Source organism: Rattus rattus, chromosome 6, assembly GCF_011064425.1.
Source record: "Rattus rattus isolate New Zealand chromosome 6, Rrattus_CSIRO_v1, whole genome shotgun sequence".
NCBI lineage: Eukaryota > Metazoa > Chordata > Mammalia > Rodentia > Muridae > Rattus > Rattus rattus.
Genome location: NC_046159.1, coordinates 32369823 through 32388124, shown reverse-complemented (window position 1 = coordinate 32388124; position 18302 = coordinate 32369823). Strand labels below are relative to the sequence as shown.

At 48.5% G+C, this 18302-nt stretch overlaps 1 protein-coding gene across 1 annotated transcript in view; it reads left to right on the top strand.

Annotated features, from left to right (window-relative positions):
• The first annotated feature begins 220 nt into the window (after positions 1-220).
• Positions 221-18302, top strand: part of Slc6a11 (solute carrier family 6 member 11) — a 118516-nt gene continuing 100434 nt past the window's right edge. The window contains exons 1-4 of the mRNA XM_032905897.1: positions 221-483; positions 3692-3826; positions 3947-4087; positions 7757-7847. Coding sequence (XP_032761788.1) covers positions 243-483; positions 3692-3826; positions 3947-4087; positions 7757-7847 — 608 coding nt within the window. The 5' untranslated portion in view covers positions 221-242. The remainder of the gene's footprint in view (positions 484-3691; positions 3827-3946; positions 4088-7756; positions 7848-18302) is intronic.

Sequence of the window (18302 nt, the reverse complement as noted above, 5' to 3'; positions counted from 1 at the left end):
TGTTAAGGGAGGCACTGGGCACACAAGGTCAAGTCGCAGGACTTGCAGCACCCCTTCCACCCCGGGGTTCGGGAGGGCGGGAGGTGGCCTGGGCACTGCGTCCTTGTCCCGTGAGGTCCGGCCCGGGTGGCTCCCTCGGCTCCACCCCCGGCTCCCCCGCCCGCCGCTCGAGCCTCTCAAAAGCCCGGGCGCCCGGGGCGGCGGCGCAGAGCCGGGCCGGCGCACGAGGCGGCAGGGCGGCCATGACTGCGGAGCAAGCGCTGCCCCTGGGCAACGGGAAGGCGGCCGAGGAGGCGCGAGGGTCCGAGGCGCTGGGCGGCGGCGGCGGGGGCGCGGCGGGGACGCGCGAGGCGCGCGACAAGGCGGTCCACGAGCGCGGTCACTGGAACAACAAGGTGGAGTTCGTGTTGAGCGTAGCGGGAGAGATCATCGGTCTGGGCAACGTGTGGCGCTTCCCCTACCTGTGCTATAAGAACGGCGGAGGTGAGTGCGGCAGCGGGGACGGCAGGGACGCGGGGAGACACCTGGGGAAGGGTGACACCTCTCATGCAAGGCCCTGATCCCCCCTCCCAGTCCCCAGGAGCTGAGGGACTGCACGGGGCCCACCTGTTTCTCTGCGCCTGCGTGCAAGGAGCCGCTTCGCACCTGAGCGCTCCACCACCTGCCACCTGCCACCGGGCCCAGAGCAGCGTCTGTCACCTGCGTGAGGGACAGACCTGGTCCAGGAGCTCTGCTTTCAGGCAACTCTCGCTGGCGTTTTAGGCAGAAACCTGTTATTTAGCCTCGGAGGCTCCCTGTCCTCACAGGAAAAGACTGATATGAGCAATCTTTTGGAGAGGTCACCGAAGTGCCAGGAGAAGGGGCCCAGCGTTAGCCATCTTTTGTAATTTTTTAAATTGCCTCACAGTCACCTTGGAAGGTAGTGTTTTTACGGATCTCATGATGGGACCACGCATCTAAGAAGCTCGCTGTCTTACTTCTGCTGAGGGGGAGATTCAGACTCCAAAAGCTTTTTCCGTGCAGGATTGAGCTGACCCCTGGGGAGAACTTTTGCATAGGCTTCCCTGTAAGCTCCTCTCTGTAGTGTTTTAAATTCGCTCTTCAGGCCCTTTCTAGGGAAAGTATTTTAGGTCTCTCTGGAGGAAAACTGGCACCAAGCAGTTTCTTTTACTGGGCTCAGACTCACCCACCACTGCAACCACGCCGATGTGTGTGAGACGGGGGAAGACCAGCGTCCCTTCCAAAGACACCATCACAGAGTGCCATTCGGGAAGAACTGAAGCTATGGTCCCCAGTTCTCCCAGCCCAGAGTGGGACCCAGAATACCCCCTCCTTCCCCCAAACTCCCACACCCCTCCTATCACAGTAGGATGGCAGAGTAGCCAGGGGTCCCATTAAAACCTATGGTGGCACAGTTCCTCTCAGAAAAGGCCTGTATTGGCATTTCCCCTCCTCCCTGTGCTACCCCTGATCTTCAAACACTAAAAAGGTGACAGAGAAGTTGGTTGGCAGGGACAGTACAGGGCTCCCTGTACAAACAGCTGAGGGGCCTGCGAACTACACCGCCTGGCTCCGGCCCTTTCTTTGGGGACATTCACCCTGAAGGCACAAGCTGCTCCGGGCCTGCCCTGCACTGGTAATGAAGTGGCCAGTGGTGTCCGTGGCTTGGCAAGGGGTGACAGCTGGCTGCAGACTTGGAGACCCAAAATGCACCCTGTGCCCTCAGGCAGGCCCTGCCTCACTGTGCAGACGGAGTCTTTAGAAGCTACCGTGTGTGTGTGTGTGTGTGTGTGTGTGTGTGTGTGTGTGTGTGTGTGTATGCACGTGTGCACGGTGTAGGAAGTTGTACATTTAAGGTAGTTTGGGGCAGAAGCCACTTCAACGTCTTTATTCATTTAGGAAGTATTAGACCCAAACAAGAAGTGTACTGCAAAGTAGAAAATGGAGATAAATTGGGTTAATCAGAAATTCTGTTACAAACTGTTTTGTAAGGTTGTAGTGAGTAAAGTTGAAACGTGACTCATTGTTGGTTGTTTGCTCTTTGATTTGCCAAAAACCTCCATCGGTGCAGACACCCGGGCTTCGTGGAGTTAGTTATTTTAAGAATTACAGTACTAGCTTTGTGAGTTCAGAGGCCAGCTGGCTTTCTCCCCAGTGTCATCTGTTGGGGTCACAGAGGCTCACAGGTGAATTACAAGCTCTTAAGGGAACCACTTCAGCTTTTTAATCAAATAGATTCGGAGTCAGGACTCAGATGCTGCTCACCCCATATAAGTTTCTGCCTTCAATCTAGCTGGGCTGTGGTTTCCTCTAAAAATAACGTGTTCATGGGCCAGACTAGTAGATTCCACAATAATGGAAGGCATCTATCTCATCCACAGGGTAAAATCTTAAATGAGTCCTTGCCCAGAAAAGATTTAAGACCCTTTCAAAGCTTAGTAGATAGGCCCACACTATCAGGATTGATCAAGGTTGCTGCTGTTAATCCAGTGGTTAAAGAGGCTTCATTTAGCAAAAGCAATTTCAGGTAAAGCCTCCATTCACAACATCAGATAGAGAATACTGTGTTTTCATGCTTTGTTATTAGATGAGAGAAAGAAAATGAGGGATTTGGTGGTGGTGGGGTAAGGCTTCTCCATCTGTGCCCAGGGGCAAGGCTAACTTCATTTCATTTATTTCGTAGAAAGGCCCTGGCCGTGGGTATTGTGTTTAGGGCAGTCCTCACCCAGGCTGACCCTAAGCCAGCTTTGAAGGGGATTCTTGCTACAAATTTCTTAGGGCTCAGATTCATACCTGGGTCATATGTGCAGGGACATTTAACCTCATTGAATGATTGTCTGGAAAGTTTTTTTTTTCTTTTTCTTCACCAGAAAAATCTTTTAGGGAGATTTTACAAGAAAATAATGAATGGTTTTCTCCTTCACTCCTACCCCTTGAGATTAGTTTGGAGTAGAGAAGGGAACAGCACATAGGATAGGAAGGAGCTTAATCTGTGCTGGAGGGTGGAATGGGGCTGGAGAGATCAATGCTTTCTCTTCAGGCATGAAGATTGGTTTGCATCCTCAGCACCCACACAAAAAGCCAGGTGTGGTGGTACACACCTGCCATTCTAGCACCAGGGAAGTGGAGACAGGAGGATGCCTGGTCCTCACTGACCAGTGAACCCCAGCTTCATTGGGAGACCCTGCACCAAACATGGCATCAAGGTTATAGAGGAGGACATTGACTTCTGGTCTCTATATACATGGGCGCAAACTTGTATGCTCACATTCACAGAAAGCAAATCGATCTCCCTATCTCTCTTTCTCTTGCTCACACATGCACACACACACACACACACGCACACACACACACACACACGCACAGAATTAATCAACAAAACACTTTTTCCCAAACATTCTTATTCACTCACACAGCCACCCTGGGAAATAGTCAATGGCATTAATTATTAAAACTCATTTTACAGCTGGAGAAGTCAAGGCCCAGAGATAGGAGGAAGAATTGCTTAAGGTAAAAGGAGGCAGAGGGCACGAAACCCCCCCCCCCCCGTGTTTCTGGCTCTGGCCTTTCCAGGCAAATTGGAATCCCAGCTGGAAGGGAACTGTGTGCCTCCCTGGGGTAGATGCCCACGGGACAGGATGCTGCCAGGAGGGAAGTTTCCATATTACCTCTCTGCACTCTTACCTTACAGGGGCATTCCTGATCCCTTACGTGGTGTTTTTCATCTGCTGTGGAATCCCCGTCTTCTTCCTGGAAACGGCTCTGGGGCAATTCACGAGCGAGGGCGGCATCACGTGCTGGAGGAGAGTCTGTCCTTTATTTGAAGGTAAGTGTTGATTTCGCGAGCAAAGCAGAGTCTTCCTCATTTATACAAGTTGCCAGGGGCCGCCAAAGGCTGTCTCAGAGGACAGAGACCTGAGCTGCTCTTCTCCGTTCGTCCTCACAGGCATCGGCTATGCAACACAGGTGATCGAGGCGCACCTCAATGTCTACTACATCATCATCCTGGCGTGGGCCATCTTCTACTTAAGCAACTGCTTCACCACCGAGCTCCCCTGGGCCACCTGTGGGCATGAATGGAACACAGGTATGGTCTCCAGGCTGGCTCTCTCCTGGTCCTGTGGAGGAATCTGGGGTTGGTGGTGTACCCTGAGTCTGCAGGCTCTTGTCACAGTTCAGTTTCCTGGGAGTGGCCTCTGGAACAATGGTCACCTGACCAGAGTATATTCAGCAGTTAGAGGGAAGGTAAGATCAAGCGCTGGACCGCAATTTGAGGATCATGAGTTCTCTAGTTCTGCCTCTCTGAGTGGTTCACCTTCCTTAATAAGGTGGCAAGGTATTAGATTAAACTAAGGGCAGTTAAGATGATCACATTTATAGTAATGAGCACAAACTCAAAAATGCTTTTGGTTTCCAGAAGTTGAGTTTCAGAAGACATTGTGTGGAAATCCAATTTCTAGCTTCTCTGTTTAAAAGATGTATGTATTCTTAATATATGTGTGTGAATGTTTGCTTGTACGAGACCATATTCATGCAGTACCTATGGAGGCCAGAAGGGGGTGTCACATTCACTGGGGCTGGAGTTAGAGATGGCTATGAAGCACTATGTGGGTGCTTGGAATCGAATTCAGGTCTACTAGAAGATCAGCCAGTGCTGCTAAATGATGAGTTAACTCTTGCCCCCTAACTTCTCTTTAAAACACCAAAACCACACCCAAGTTACTTGGTTTGCTTTACTTGTTCTAACCAGCTAAATGTTTGAAGGCAGCAACATCCCCCACACATACATATACACACATGCACAGTGGAAAGTCTTATAGGTCATCTTTGACTTAGATACAGTCTGTCAGGACTTCTTTGGCAATCTAGAGAAAGAGAATACCTGTCCCACCCCTTTCTGAGGTTTCCGTGCTCACGGCAGGCATTACCAATGGATTGTAGCACTCTTTCTTTCTGAGATAAGCCTTGGCCTCCGAGCCCTTCTCAGAGGTGCTCTCTTTTGACTGGAACTGGGACACATACTGTGATCTATCCATCTATATCAGCATCCATGGTTAATTATGTCTGGGAGGGGGCTATCACCCTGAGAACTGAGATACAGTGAGCCTGTGTACTGTACTGGTCACTGAGAGAAGCAGCAGCCATATTAGGTCTAGAAAGCACAGCAGCCTAGTTTTAGGTCTCTGTGTCTTTGCCTCACCTGCCTTCCAGTCACTTCTGTGTCAGTTGTTGTCAACTTTCCTGAGGCCCTGTGTTCAGTTAGCCTTCCTTTGGCAAGGGATCTCATGGAGATGTTTAGCAAGCTAAAATTCAGGGATGTACTATTGGACTCCTGATCATCAGTGTGTTAAGAAACTCTAAACCTCTACATGCCCTGAATCTCCACTACAGTCATTGCCATTGAGGGCCCTTGGGAGATTCTGTGGCTTGAATCTGTGTTTGTAATTTCTCAAGATTTAATTTTTAAATCATGCGTCAACAAGACATGTGTGGCTCAGTGGCTCAACAATTGCTTACCATGCATAAGGCCCTGGGTTCCATCCCCAGCATTAAAAAAAGGACGAAAGGAAGGAAGGATGGGCAAATGAATGGACAGACAGACATATGGGAATGACCTGAGGTTGAGGCATGCTGTAAGGGGGAAGAAGGTCTTGCAGAAAAGTGAGCTAGGGAAGTATGGGGGTAATATTTCACAGACTCTGTCTCTGTGCTGTTGGTCTGCTTTTCTATTGGAAAAGCAGTTCATTATCCCCACATGGAATTATTCTGCACATTGTGAGAGGGTTTGGTATTGTTTTACCTTTTGTCAGTTCCCCAGTTGAGTTGGTATTTTATTTCTAAATTAATTAATTAATTCATCTTTAGGATAGAGTCTCATGTAGCCCAGGATGGACCTGGAGTTCCTGGCCCTCTTGCCTCCACTGCCTGGGCTCTGGGATTACAGGAGTGCACAGAACAGCTTTAACTTATGGTATATGTGACCTTAGATCAAAGGCTGAGAAGCAATTGACTTGCTATAATTTTAATTTCTTACCTGTGAGAATACTCACACAGGTTTATAACCACTGTTTATTTTTATATAATCAATTTCAATGCAAATGACAGATCAGTTTTGAATATCTGAGGGAGTTTGTGTGTGTGTGTGTGTGTGCCTTCCAGTCTGTCTACCTGTCTGTCTACCTGTCTGTCTGCCTGTCTGCCTGTTTGTCTGTCTGCCTGCCTGCCTCCCTGCCTGCCTCTCTTGTTTTATTCTGCTAGGGTTTAATTTGCTAGTACTGAGTCATGGACTTGCTCTGTGGCCCAGGCTGGCATCCAGCTGTCCTTCAGCATCGACCTCCTGAGTATTGGGACTTCGGGTGTGACCACCACATCCAGCAGAATTTCTTTTTCCTCTTAGGAAAAATATTAAGCAGCACCATTTTAGAGTCTGATAAAATCCCAGGACGCCATCATTGCAGAAACAGGCTGGGGTATATCCAGTCAGATTGCTGGCAACATGGCTTCTAGACTCCAGTGTAGACTCTCTGGGTACCCAGACCCACCTGCTTTCAGCATAAGCCAGCAGTAGCCAAGAGAAATGAGAATGACACAGACAGCTGGGCCATCCATCCCCAGTGGAGACCTTCCTGGCTTGTGATCCCCTTTCTACAGAGCCCATGACATCCACACTGGCTGTGGCTACTGTGATCAGCCTGAATGGCAGGTGCATCTGAGTGAGAAGGCACTGGCAGATGCAGCAGTACCTACTCCTCACTGGAGCTGAACCAATGTCTAGGTCCTAAAGCAGCTGATGTAGGGGGCTGTGCTCCAGGGAGCCTGCAGCCCAGTGGCTCATCCAACTATGTCTGCAGGTGTGAGTGAGGCCCATGGTGGCTCACAGGTTCCAAATCAACAACAGCCAGCAATAGAACCCTGGCTGGAGTTATTCTTGTTTCTGTCTTTAGCAGGCTGCAGGCTTTACAGAGGAAGGCGAGGGTGTACATGGGGACTCAGTTATTATTTATCCTTGGATTATTTCTCTTCATAGTCAAGAAAGTTAGAGAAAGTGATTCCTTGGAGGGTCTTGGGTTCTCATTTAGTTAGAATTTAGGAGAGGGAGGTCAAAGAAGGCTTCCTGGAGAAGGAGGCAGCTCAGGATTGCTCTGGACCTAGTCACTAGGACACTTCTCCTGAAGAGTCCTTGGTGATCAAATTTTTGATAAGAGTTTGTTCAATAACCAAACTTTTTGACTCATTGGAGGGAGGGAGGGAGGGAGGGAGGGAAAAAGGGACCATGGGCCTCTTCTGTGTGTGTTCCTGCTGGTTCATCCAGCCCTTAGCTCTTCACAAGGCCTCTCCAGTAGTTACCTCTTACTATGGGAATGGGAATCCACAGCTCCATCAAAGCCCCTGGAGATATCTGTTCTATTCTGTTCTTTTCAGTGAGGGCACTGGGCACTTGAGACCAATGCCATAGATGGGGCTAAGCAAGGAAAGACAAGAATGAGTAGAAGATGGGGGTGGGTTTGAGGCACAGCGGGGGGCATGCAGAAAGATTCTGGATAGGAACAGAGTGAGGTTTTTCTCCCACTGCATCCTCCTCCTGATAGAACCAGAGCAGGCCACCAGGGAAAGCCGTGGCCAAAGCATGGATTCTCCGGTGTGTTCTGACCTGTGTCTGCCAACACCACCTGGCTGTACCACCAGCTCTGTGTGCTCCCTGGGTTCGGCCCCATGAAGGTTAATTTCCTGTGTGTTTTGTCTTGTTCCCACTCAGAGAAATGTGTGGAGTTCCAGAAGCTGAACTTCAGCAACTACAGTCATGTGTCCCTGCAGAATGCAACCTCCCCGGTCATGGAGTTCTGGGAGTAAGTGAAGGATCAGCTGGCCTTGTCCTCATCCCTGCCTTCCCATCTCCTCCTACCTCCACCCCACTCCTGGAAAAGCTTAAGCTCAACTCCTCCACTCCAAGCTTCTTGGCTCCCATGGCCATCAGACTGCTGTAGAAGCAAGCATGTGTGTGGGTTTTTCTGGGGAGTCCCATAGGAGCAGTTGAGAGGAACGCATTCTGGTTCTTTGAAAACATGTCAGCGTGCCTGCTTACTAGGGCGGGAAGTGCCTGGTAAAAGGACAGTTTAAAAATTCATTCTGAACAGCGGAGAAGTCAGAGCGAGCTTGCCATAAGCAAAGCCAGGAGTATATTTAGCCTTAGAAAGCAGAAGTCTCTGGGGGTGGGGGGTGGGGGCTAGCTTGCTCTCAGTACCTGAAGTGTGTGAAAGTTTTCAAGTGTATTTATGAAGGATGTGAGATCAGAAGGACCCAGAAGGTTGTGAGCACCCCTTATCCCAGAAGCTAGCACAATTCTATCAGAGTACTAAAGCACTGTCAACCTCATGGACTCAGGAATACAGTTGTGTGTAAGCCGCACACTAGATATAACCTAGGGGAGCATCATTCTGAGGTACCTTACGAAATGTACTCTGTAGAAGTATATAATGCACAACTCACAGAACGTATACGGTGGCTCTGACTCCTCCTGTAGGAGGGTCCCTCAGTCCAGGTATACATAGGTGGTTTCTGTGAGCATTGAATACTAGACCAAATAGTTCTTGATCTTTTTCAGTCTGCAGGGACCTGACATCATTGATGAAGTCTCCCCTACTTTGTGGCTAACTATAATAATGAATGAGGTTGGTGGATTTCTGAGTGATTTTAATTGGTTTTCTGGATACCATTTTGCTTCCTTCCCTCTAGAAGTCTGGCTGAATTTAGATCTCTGGTCAGTCTTTATATTTGTTCTGTTTATGTATGTGCCTGGAATAGAACAGACACTGCCTTACATATTGTAAACCTTTCCAGGGCTAGTATCCAATCGTTACTTTTCTTTGTACTATGTTTCTTTTCTCAGTTGCGGTTTTCAGATAATTCTGTATTGACACAAGGATCTGGACTTCTTCATTCTCACCCCTTTCTAGTGTTGCACTCTATGAATGGTTACTTTGTATTTACAAGTCTTCTTGGTAGGGTGAGACTGAGGTCCATCCCCACCGTGGTTGAACTAATTGAGCTTTCTTGACCCTTTCTAGTCTGTCTGTAAACCCATCTTAGCTTGCTATATGCTACTGTAACAAAATACCTAGGACTAGGTGACTTATAAAGAATAGAGGTTTGTTTCTTATACTTGTACAGTTTGGAAAGTCCAGGGTGGAGCGACTGGTAAGAGCCGGCTCCTGCACCATCATCCATGTCAGAAGGTAAAATGGCAAAAGAGAAGCAAGGGGTCTAAATTCAGCTTCTCCTTAGGAAATCCATGTTGGTTCCATGGTAACAATTCAAGTCAGTTCTCATAAGCCACTTTTCAATGCTGTTGCATTGGGATTTCACTCCCTAATTCATACTGCAAGGGGGACACATCTAAACCATGGGCAAGGCTGGGTTGTGGGGCACGTGTTGCATCCATTTTAACAGACGATGCAGAGATTGCTCTAATATGCATCCTGAATATCAGTTTAAAGGAATTTCTTTGCTTTGCTTCCTTCCTTCCTTTCTTCTTTCATTTTTTTTTTTTTTTTGGAGGGGATGTTATTTTATTTTGTGTGGAGGTACCTTGCCTGTTTGTATGTTTGTACAGTACATACATGCAGTGTCTGCAGAGGCCAGAAGAGGGCATCAAATCCCCTGAAGCTGGAGTTGACAGATCATTGTGAGCTGCCACGTGGGTGCTGGGAACCAAACTAAGGTGTCTGTAAGCGCTAAACACTTAGGCCATCTCTCCAGCCCCAAGCGAACCCTCCATTTCCTGTGCGGCAATTCATCTGAGCAAGTGGTTTCTGTTTGTTTCATGTTTTCTCCAGACAGCGTCTTGCTGTGCAACTCTGGTTGGCCTGAAACTTGTAGCATAGACAACACTGGCCTTGAACTTTAGCAATTCCCCTGCCTCTGCCTCTCAAATACTTGTATTATAGGCCTTTGCCACTGCACTCCAGCCAGATTTTATTTCTCCCAGATAATGAGTGTGAAATGGTATTTTACTATTTTAAACATGCATTTTTTTGATTGCCCCTGAGGTGAGCATCTTTTTGTGATTTTGACGCATCTAGAGAAAAACAATTCTCTAGATTTGTTGGATTTCTCTGGGTTGTGTTTTCTTATTGACAAACATGTTTTGTACTTTTTCCCCCCTAATATAATTTTCTTTGCTGTAAGATCTTTTCTGTGTGTGCGGCTTTTCCTTCCTGATGTGTACAGAATTTTCCATTTCACTGACACTGTGTTTATCAGTTTCTCCTTTGTGGCTGGCACATTTGGCTTTTTATTTAGGATGGCTTTCCTCCTCCAAGGTTATTTGAACAATTTCTGTATTTTCTCCTAAGAGTATTAAAGTTTGGATTTTCTAGCACTTAGGAACGCCATGTGTATGTGGTATAAGGTAGAAATGTAGGTTTTGTTTTTATGTGAAGATTGGTCTCTCCAGCAGCTGTTACCCATCAGTCCCCCCATCTCAGCAGATTGACAGTGTCTTCTCACCTAGACATCTAGGCTTTCCTAATAGCACAGGTCTGTTTTGGCATTCTTGGCCTATCTAGGTGATCTTTCTGTATATAGATGTCTCCCTGTGCTGCTGTTATGACCCTTGACCTAGTCTTGCTCTGCTCATTTCCAGAATGATCTTTCTGTTCCAAACACATTTCAGAATCAGCTTCTTTAGCCTAAGGAGCAAGAAATAAATGAAAACAACTTTGTTTCAATTGTGGGGATTTGGGGTAGAGGTTTGTTGACCTGCTAACTTAATTTGAAGAAAGTCCTCTCTCTTGGATCAAAGCCCATCTTTCAGTTCGTGAACATGGTTCAGCTGGTTCTTCCTTTATTTGGGCCTTTTAGATGCCTTTCAAGTGTGGCCTTGGAGCAGTTAGCATCCAGATGAATGGCACTTACCTAGTCAGTCATGGTCTCAAAAGGAGTCTCTGAAAGGTGTGGCACGAGGGAGGAGGCTTTGGTTCTGGGTGGGACAGCATAATTTTTTCCAACCACACTGGGTTGGGGTTCCCTTGAGAAATGTACAGGGTCCTTACTTTGGTCACAAAAGGATATATATATATATATATATATATATATATATATATATACACACTTTAGGGAGCCCATCCTGAAATAAGACTTGGTATTTCTATAGGACAGCATGTGTTTTCCCTACAGTCCATCACTCCTTTTGTAACTTAGGTGTGAATCTGGGGTTTTTTTTCATTGTATTTTTATGCATTTTAAGGGGTTACATGCATGCAACAGTATACTGTTGAAGTCAGAGGACAATTTGGGAATTGGTGCCCTCTTTCTACCATGAGGGTCATGGAGACTGAGTTCATGTCTCCAGGGTCAATGGCGGGGTCCTTTACCATGGAGCTGCCTTGCTAGCATACGTTGCTGTATGTGCAATGTCTTTGCCCACAGCCTGTGCTTTCTGCCAGGCTTGGAAAGGCTCTCAGTGAGGGCTGCTAGGATGCATAGGTGGGAGTAGGAGGTACTGGAGAAAACCCTACATGAGAAGGGGTGAGGGGGTGCCGGAGAGACCATCTTTCATGCGTTTCCTGTTGGTCAGCATCCATCACTTCCAGCACCGCTGTGTCGTGTCCTTGCTACACATCAGAGTGTCAGCCATCCCCAGCCACTGATAACCGCAGATGAATAGGCACAGGAAGCGTCATCTCGTCAGTGTCTATGCTACGTACCGGGTACCGATTGCTGTGTACTGACAACACTCCCTCGGGTGCCTTTTATCAGACCCTAACAATTCATCTTCTCAGAAGAGGGCTTGGAGCACAGACACCATGTGAGGGTTTACGTCATCCCGTGAAGAAGACAAGACCTTGGAGGGGCACTGATGGCTGTGCCATTTGATGGGACCACCATGTACCTTTGATAACCCAGGTTGCCAATCATCTGATATTCACCCCTCCACAGTGTGCCCTGGAGACCACCAGCCTCATGTTGGAGAACACTTTGCTAGGACATGGTTCTTTCTTGAGTTGAGCTGATAGTTGATCCTGGGACTCTGGGAAGAACTAGTTTTCCACCTGACAGTCCTTGGATCCTGGGTCAGTTTCCCCAGAACTGCTGTGCCACCATGCTTTCTGGCCTCTTTCTTGTATGGCCTGTTCGGCTTCCCGACTTGTTCTCAAGTCCCTGTTATCCACACCAGGGACACCACGCTTGGTTGAAGCAGAGGCTCCGGCTGCCGGCTACTTCATTCATTCTACAAACGCCTGCCTCTTGCTGTATGTAAGAAAGGCGCTATATTCGAGGGAGGCAGCGATGACAAATGCCAATCTCTAATACACACGTGAAACAAATCTACAGATGACTGTAACATCCATGACAAGTAGCTGCTTCCCTGCCCGCAACTGGTCTGGCTTCATACCACTGAGAGCACAACCCACATCAAACCCACTTAAAAATTTCCTTTTCTTTTTCAGAATGTATCTCAAATGACTCACTCAGCCAACAAGACAAGCCAGACCCTGCATCTGACTCTGGCAGGGGCTTGCAGGGTGGGACAGCTTGTCTTTCTAATGTCACAATTCAAGATCTGGCCATGGTGGTTTCCCTTAGTTACCATTATGCATCAGGTCCGTGTGCTTGACTGCATATGTCTGCATTTCCAAATCTTGAGCCTGCATCCTCTGGTGAGACAGGGAACTGACAACAGTAGATGGGCAGTGTGTTCGCTTTCCTTTCTCAATCTCCTCATTCTGCCCTGTCCCAGAGTTCTATGAGCAGCCCAGACTCACAATGGGTACGGTTACAATTGCTCTGCACATGGACCCGCGTGAGGAACGTGCCCTAGCACTTACTGTGAGCTGGGCTGCTGCTAGGCTCTGAGTGTTTTCGCCTCTGTTTTGTTTTCTTTTTATTCAGGACCCAGCCTTGTCTGTCAGGATTATCTTTACTGCAGGTTTGTTCTGTATTTTTCAAAGCTCCACAGATGTCTTAATTCATCATCTTTGGATAGAAATCAGGGCTCAGAGGAACAAACCTGTTCTTACTGTGACACTGGGTTTCTCCCTTGCTGACTCTGCCTCTCATTTTATTCCTCCTCCACCTCTTCCCTCCTTCTCCACCCTCTTCCTCCCTCCCTCTCCACCCTCCTCCACCCTCCTTCCTCTTTTTCCCTCCCTCTTCCTCCTTATTCCTCCTCCTCCATTCTGGTCTCTTTCTCCTCCTCCTGTTTTCTTTTTGTCTCCCTTTTTACTCTTCACCCACTCACTGGCCTCCCTTCCCCCATCATCTGCTCTTCTTCCTCTTCTGCCTCTCCTCCTCCTGTTGCCGGCTTTCATCATGGCCCATACATGCCCTGGCCTGTACCAGGGTCACCCTCGTGGTTCGTTGCTCTCCCCTCGCCTATGTCTGGTTCTGTGTTTTCACTGAGTCTTAATTCAGATGTCAACACCCTCCCGAGTGGCACAGTGGGATGATGCCAACTCCCTCGGCTTTCTCTCGGCATAGCTCTTCCCTGAAATCCCGTGTCTGTGAACTGGCTCATTCCCCTTCATCTTCCGTGTAGTTTAAGCTCCTCGCTAGCACAGCCTGTGTTCTTTGTTCGCCGTTGCCTGCCAGCACATTTGAGGTGCTTTGAAAACATTGTCAACAATCCATGAATGGAATAGTGAGTGAATGGATGCCTGCCGGCTGCATAGCCCCTTCCATTTCAGCTGGAGCTTGGAAGTGGATGATTCCACCAGGCAATACTGGGGGCAATGACGCCTCCCTACACTGAGCTGTGTGGACAGGCCTGCCGCACGGGTGGAATGAATGTTTGCGAGCAGCTCTTCCACCTGTGGGGGACCTGTCAGAGTTCCTCGCTGTGATAAAACACCCCATGTGAAGAGTAAAGAGCTCCAGGGAGGAGAAGGCTCTGTGTCTGCTTCCACTTTCACAAGTCTATGTTTCCTCACTTGGTCCTGTCTGAGTCCATGGTGGCAAAGTGCACCATGGGAGCAAGTGACCAAGGAGGTGGATCACCTTACAGTGCTGGGAAGTGGACAGAGATCGAAGGGGACTGGGTTCCAGTGTCATCCTCTCACCGATGCCTCCCTGTTCTAACCTCCTCCTAGGCTCCACCTCCTAAGGGTCCCATGGCCTCCCCATGGTGCCATTACTAGACGTTAAGCCTTTATAGGGGCATCTAAGATCCAAACCATCAGGCAGATTCTGCCTCTACCCTGTCTTACTGGCCTGTCTGGGTAGCTGTCAGGTGACTTGAGGGACATGAGGCCCTGCACGGGCTGTAAGCAGACACATGGATTAGCTCCTATTTATTGAGTATCCTAGTTACAGTTACTGTTGCTATGGTGAAACCCCATGATCAAAAGCAAGTTGTATTTGGCTAATAGTTCCACATCACAGTCCATTATTGAAGGAAGCCAGAACAAGAATTCAAACAGGGCAGGGACCTGGAGGAAAGAGCTGGTGCAGAGACCATAGAGGGGTGCCAGCCACTGGCTTGTCCCTTATGGCCTTGTCAGAATGCTTTCTTATAGCACCCAGGGCTACTACCTACCGGCTGGCACCACCCAGAGTGGACCGGACCCTCCTCCTACCAATCACTAATTAAGAAAATGCCCTACAGGCTTACCTGCAGTCTTATCTTATGGAGACATTTTCTCAACTGTGGTTCCTATCTCAAATGTCCAGCTCACTGAGCCACAGTGTTCCTTCTGCTCACTTCTACTGAGGCAGAGTAGTGGCTAAGGCTGAGCTGTCATGGCCTGTGCAGCTAGCCTGCGACCTGAAGATTTTGTATCATACCCCTGCTCCAGGGACAGAGGACCCCAGACCATTTTCCTAGGTCAGGACTGAATGCTGCTTCCTGATCCTGTTCCACCCCAAACCATCACCCTGCCTGTGACTGCAGTACAGGTCTCAGTGGTAGGTGCGGAGGCCCAGCTGGAGTCACTTTCTTTTCCCATGGAGGGTGTGCCACTGGGCAATTTGGGTGGCCTCTGGAAGTCTGTTGTGCTCCTCTGAACATAGCTGAATGTGTCACATTAGTGTCAAATGAGACGGTATTTGGAGAACAGCTGGCACGTGGTACATGCTCAACGAAGTTTTTTTTTTTTGTTTTGTTTTTTGTTTTTTTTTTTTCAATGAACAGTTTTAACCTTGTCCAAAGTTCTCCTGGGTTTGCTCGCAGCATCTGTACCCAGAGACTTGAGAAACAGTGGAGGAATCCAGGAAGTGAGAGGGACTGGACTTCCTGATGTACTTGACAAAATCCTGTGGGGGCTTGCACAGAGCCAAGAGGAGGGAGACCGCCGATCCAGCTTGTGGGACAGGCTTCATGCAGGGGCTGGGGCTGACCCAAACTGGGCTTTAAAGGATGAATAGAAGTTCACATGGCTGATTGTGGAGCTAGCAGAAGGGACTAACACAGACTTGATCACAGATGCCGAGGTCGCCTGAGGAGCTTGTGGACTCATGGCCTTCGGTTGCAATGCTGTAGTGAGCATGGAGAAAGGCTGAAGGTGTCAGGACAGTAGTTATCTCCTTACCTGTGGTCAGCTGATCAAAAATGTTAAGTGGAAAATACTCGATATAAATCCATTGGTATTCGTGTGTTTGAGGTAGTAAGATGAAATCTTGTACTTCTTTGGGTGAGATGTCATTTGTCCTGCAGAGGGGGGGAGAGAGGGTGAAAGAGGGAGAGGGATGGAGATGGGGGGAGGGGGAGGGTAAGGAGGAGAGGGGGGGGAGAGAGAAGGAAGGGAAGAGGGGGGGAGGGGGGGGGGAGAAGGGAGAGGGAAAGAGGGGAGAGAAGGGAGAGAAGGCAGAGAAGGGAGAGAGGGGAGAGATTGCACAGGCCAGGGTTGCTGGAGGGGTCTTCTTCCCTCAATCACTTTCTCTCCCTCCCCCGTGGTATATCCATGCTATATATGCTTCCTGCTTGCCAGTCTCTCATAGCATCTTGGTCAGATGCTGTGGTTTCAAGCTGCTTGAGTTCAGGTGACTTTATATTATGGAGTAACAGCCCAAGTACACAAGAGTAATACTGGAATTTCAGACATGTCAGCGAGGAGTCAGAAAATGCTTTAAGGAAAAATTAATTTCTCTCTCTCTCTTCCCCCACCTCCCTCCTCTCTCCCTATCCTACCAATCATCTGTGTGTGTGTTGTGTGTGTGTGTGTGTTGTGTGTGTGTGTGTATGTGTGTGTGTGTTGTGTGTATGTGGTGGGTGGTGTGTGTGTGTGGTGTATATTTTTGTGGTGTGTGTGTGTGGGTGTGTGTGTGTGTGTGGTGTGTTGTGTGTGTGTGTTGTGTGACTTGGAATTTACAGTCTTCCAGCTTCAGCCTCCCAAAGGGCAAAATAAACACTCAGGTGACTGAGACCTTTGCGTTTCCTCCCTGTGCTTGCTTTATAAATTAGACTTTAGTGTACATTTAGATGTATAGGGAAAGCATGGCATATTGTGTGGTATCAGGCAGCCACTGGGGCTCTTGAAACTTCTGTTCTCTGGTTAGGAAGAATCTGCCATATATGTCTCTTCTGGATAAAGGGAATGGCCATGCATGTCTTCTCTGGATAAGAAGAAGCCACCATGCATATTCTCCAAGAGAGCTTGCTCTATACTAAGCACCATGGAGGGGATGAGGTACATTAGGAACAAAACCAAGTGAGAATCCCTGTAAGTCAAGGTTTGTCCTCTAAGGAACATGCAAGCAGGCTAACAGAACTGAGAGGGTCGGGGTCAGGTGGGCTTCTTTGAGGGAATAGCATTTGATCAGGGACCCAAGAAGAGTGGAATGATTGGCTTATCTGAGACCAGAGGAGCAATGCAGGATGTAACCCTACTGTGGAGGACATGGGTATGTTCTGAGACTCACACGCAAGGTGGACCAATCCTGATAGACACTTGAGGTCCCATCTTAGACGACTTTCTATTGCTATGATAAAGAGCACAACTAAAAGCAACCTGGGGAGAAAAGGTTTATTTAGATTACCTGTCCTGATTGTAGTTCATCACTGAGGAGTTCAGGGCAGGTACTCAAGCAGGAAGAGAGCCCTGAACTATGGAGGAGTGAAGCTGGCTTGTCATCGTGGCTTGTTCAGCCTGCTTCTTCCTACAACTCAGGGCACCCACCCACCCATAGTGAGCTGGGCCCTCCTACACCAATCATTAATCAAGAAAACCCTCCCATAGATTTGCCTACAGTCAATCTGATGGGGGCAGTTTTTCAATTGCGGTTTCCTCTTCCCAGATGACGATAGCTTGTATCAAGTTGATAAAATACCTACCCAGCATAGGCCCTAAGTGTTTCTGGACCTAGTGCCTTTAAGGATGGTTGGAAATGATGATGTGGACTCTCCTCAAAGAGTCCCTGCAGTTCTGGGAATAGGACAGAGCTCTGCCTTGCATCCCGAGTGTGCTGGGTGTGACCTGGGTGCAGAAAGCTGGTTTCTCCCTGGGCAGAGGGAGGCTGGGACACGCCTGTCCTCAACTGTTGGGAATGCATGGGTGGAAGCAATCTTAGAGAGTGGTGGCTCACTCTGCTCCGCTGTGCTGCTCCTAGATGCAAAGGCCCCACCTGTGCCCCGACTTACTAAGGCTCCACCAGTGCCTTCTTTTGCTACAAAGTATCTTCTGCCCTCACATCACATCCTGGGTGGGTCTTTCCCCAATAGAGACTCACTGGAGCCCAAACTGGCCAGGACTCAAGGTTTGTTTCTTTTGTTTAACAATAACTATGAGACGGGTCTTACAGGTACTGGCTTTTGGATGTATATAAGCTTTGTCTCATTTCTAAAAGCTTTTTCTGGGGTGTGACCACCATAGTCATGTGTAGTCCAAGCATGCCCATGGAAGCACCATTCGTGATGGTAAGAAAAAGAGAGAGAGAGAGAGAGAGAGAGAGAGAAGAAGGAGGAGGAGGAGGAGGAGGAGGAGGGAGGAGGGGAGGGGGAAGGGGGGAGGAGGAGGAGGAGGAGGAGGAGGAGGAGGACAAAACCACCTGTGAGATGTCCCATGAGTGAAATTATGCAGCAGCTATAAAAAAGAGCAAGGCAGGAAATGTGTTGCCACAGAGAGGAGCTGCTGCTGAGGTGAAGGAGGGGTGAAGTGTGGTGAGAGGCATGTGCAGGCTGAGGTGCTGGCATCTGAAATGGTCCCCCTCTTCCTTGGCTTCTGGAGTCTCCGTATAACCATATTGAATGAGGATGGGATCAGAGTCTAAATGTGAAATTGCTCACTGTGAAGTTATTCTTAGTACACGCAACCTAAAGGTCCTTGTTTTTGGGTGCCAGAATGTTTTTGGGTGCCAGAATGTTTTTGGGT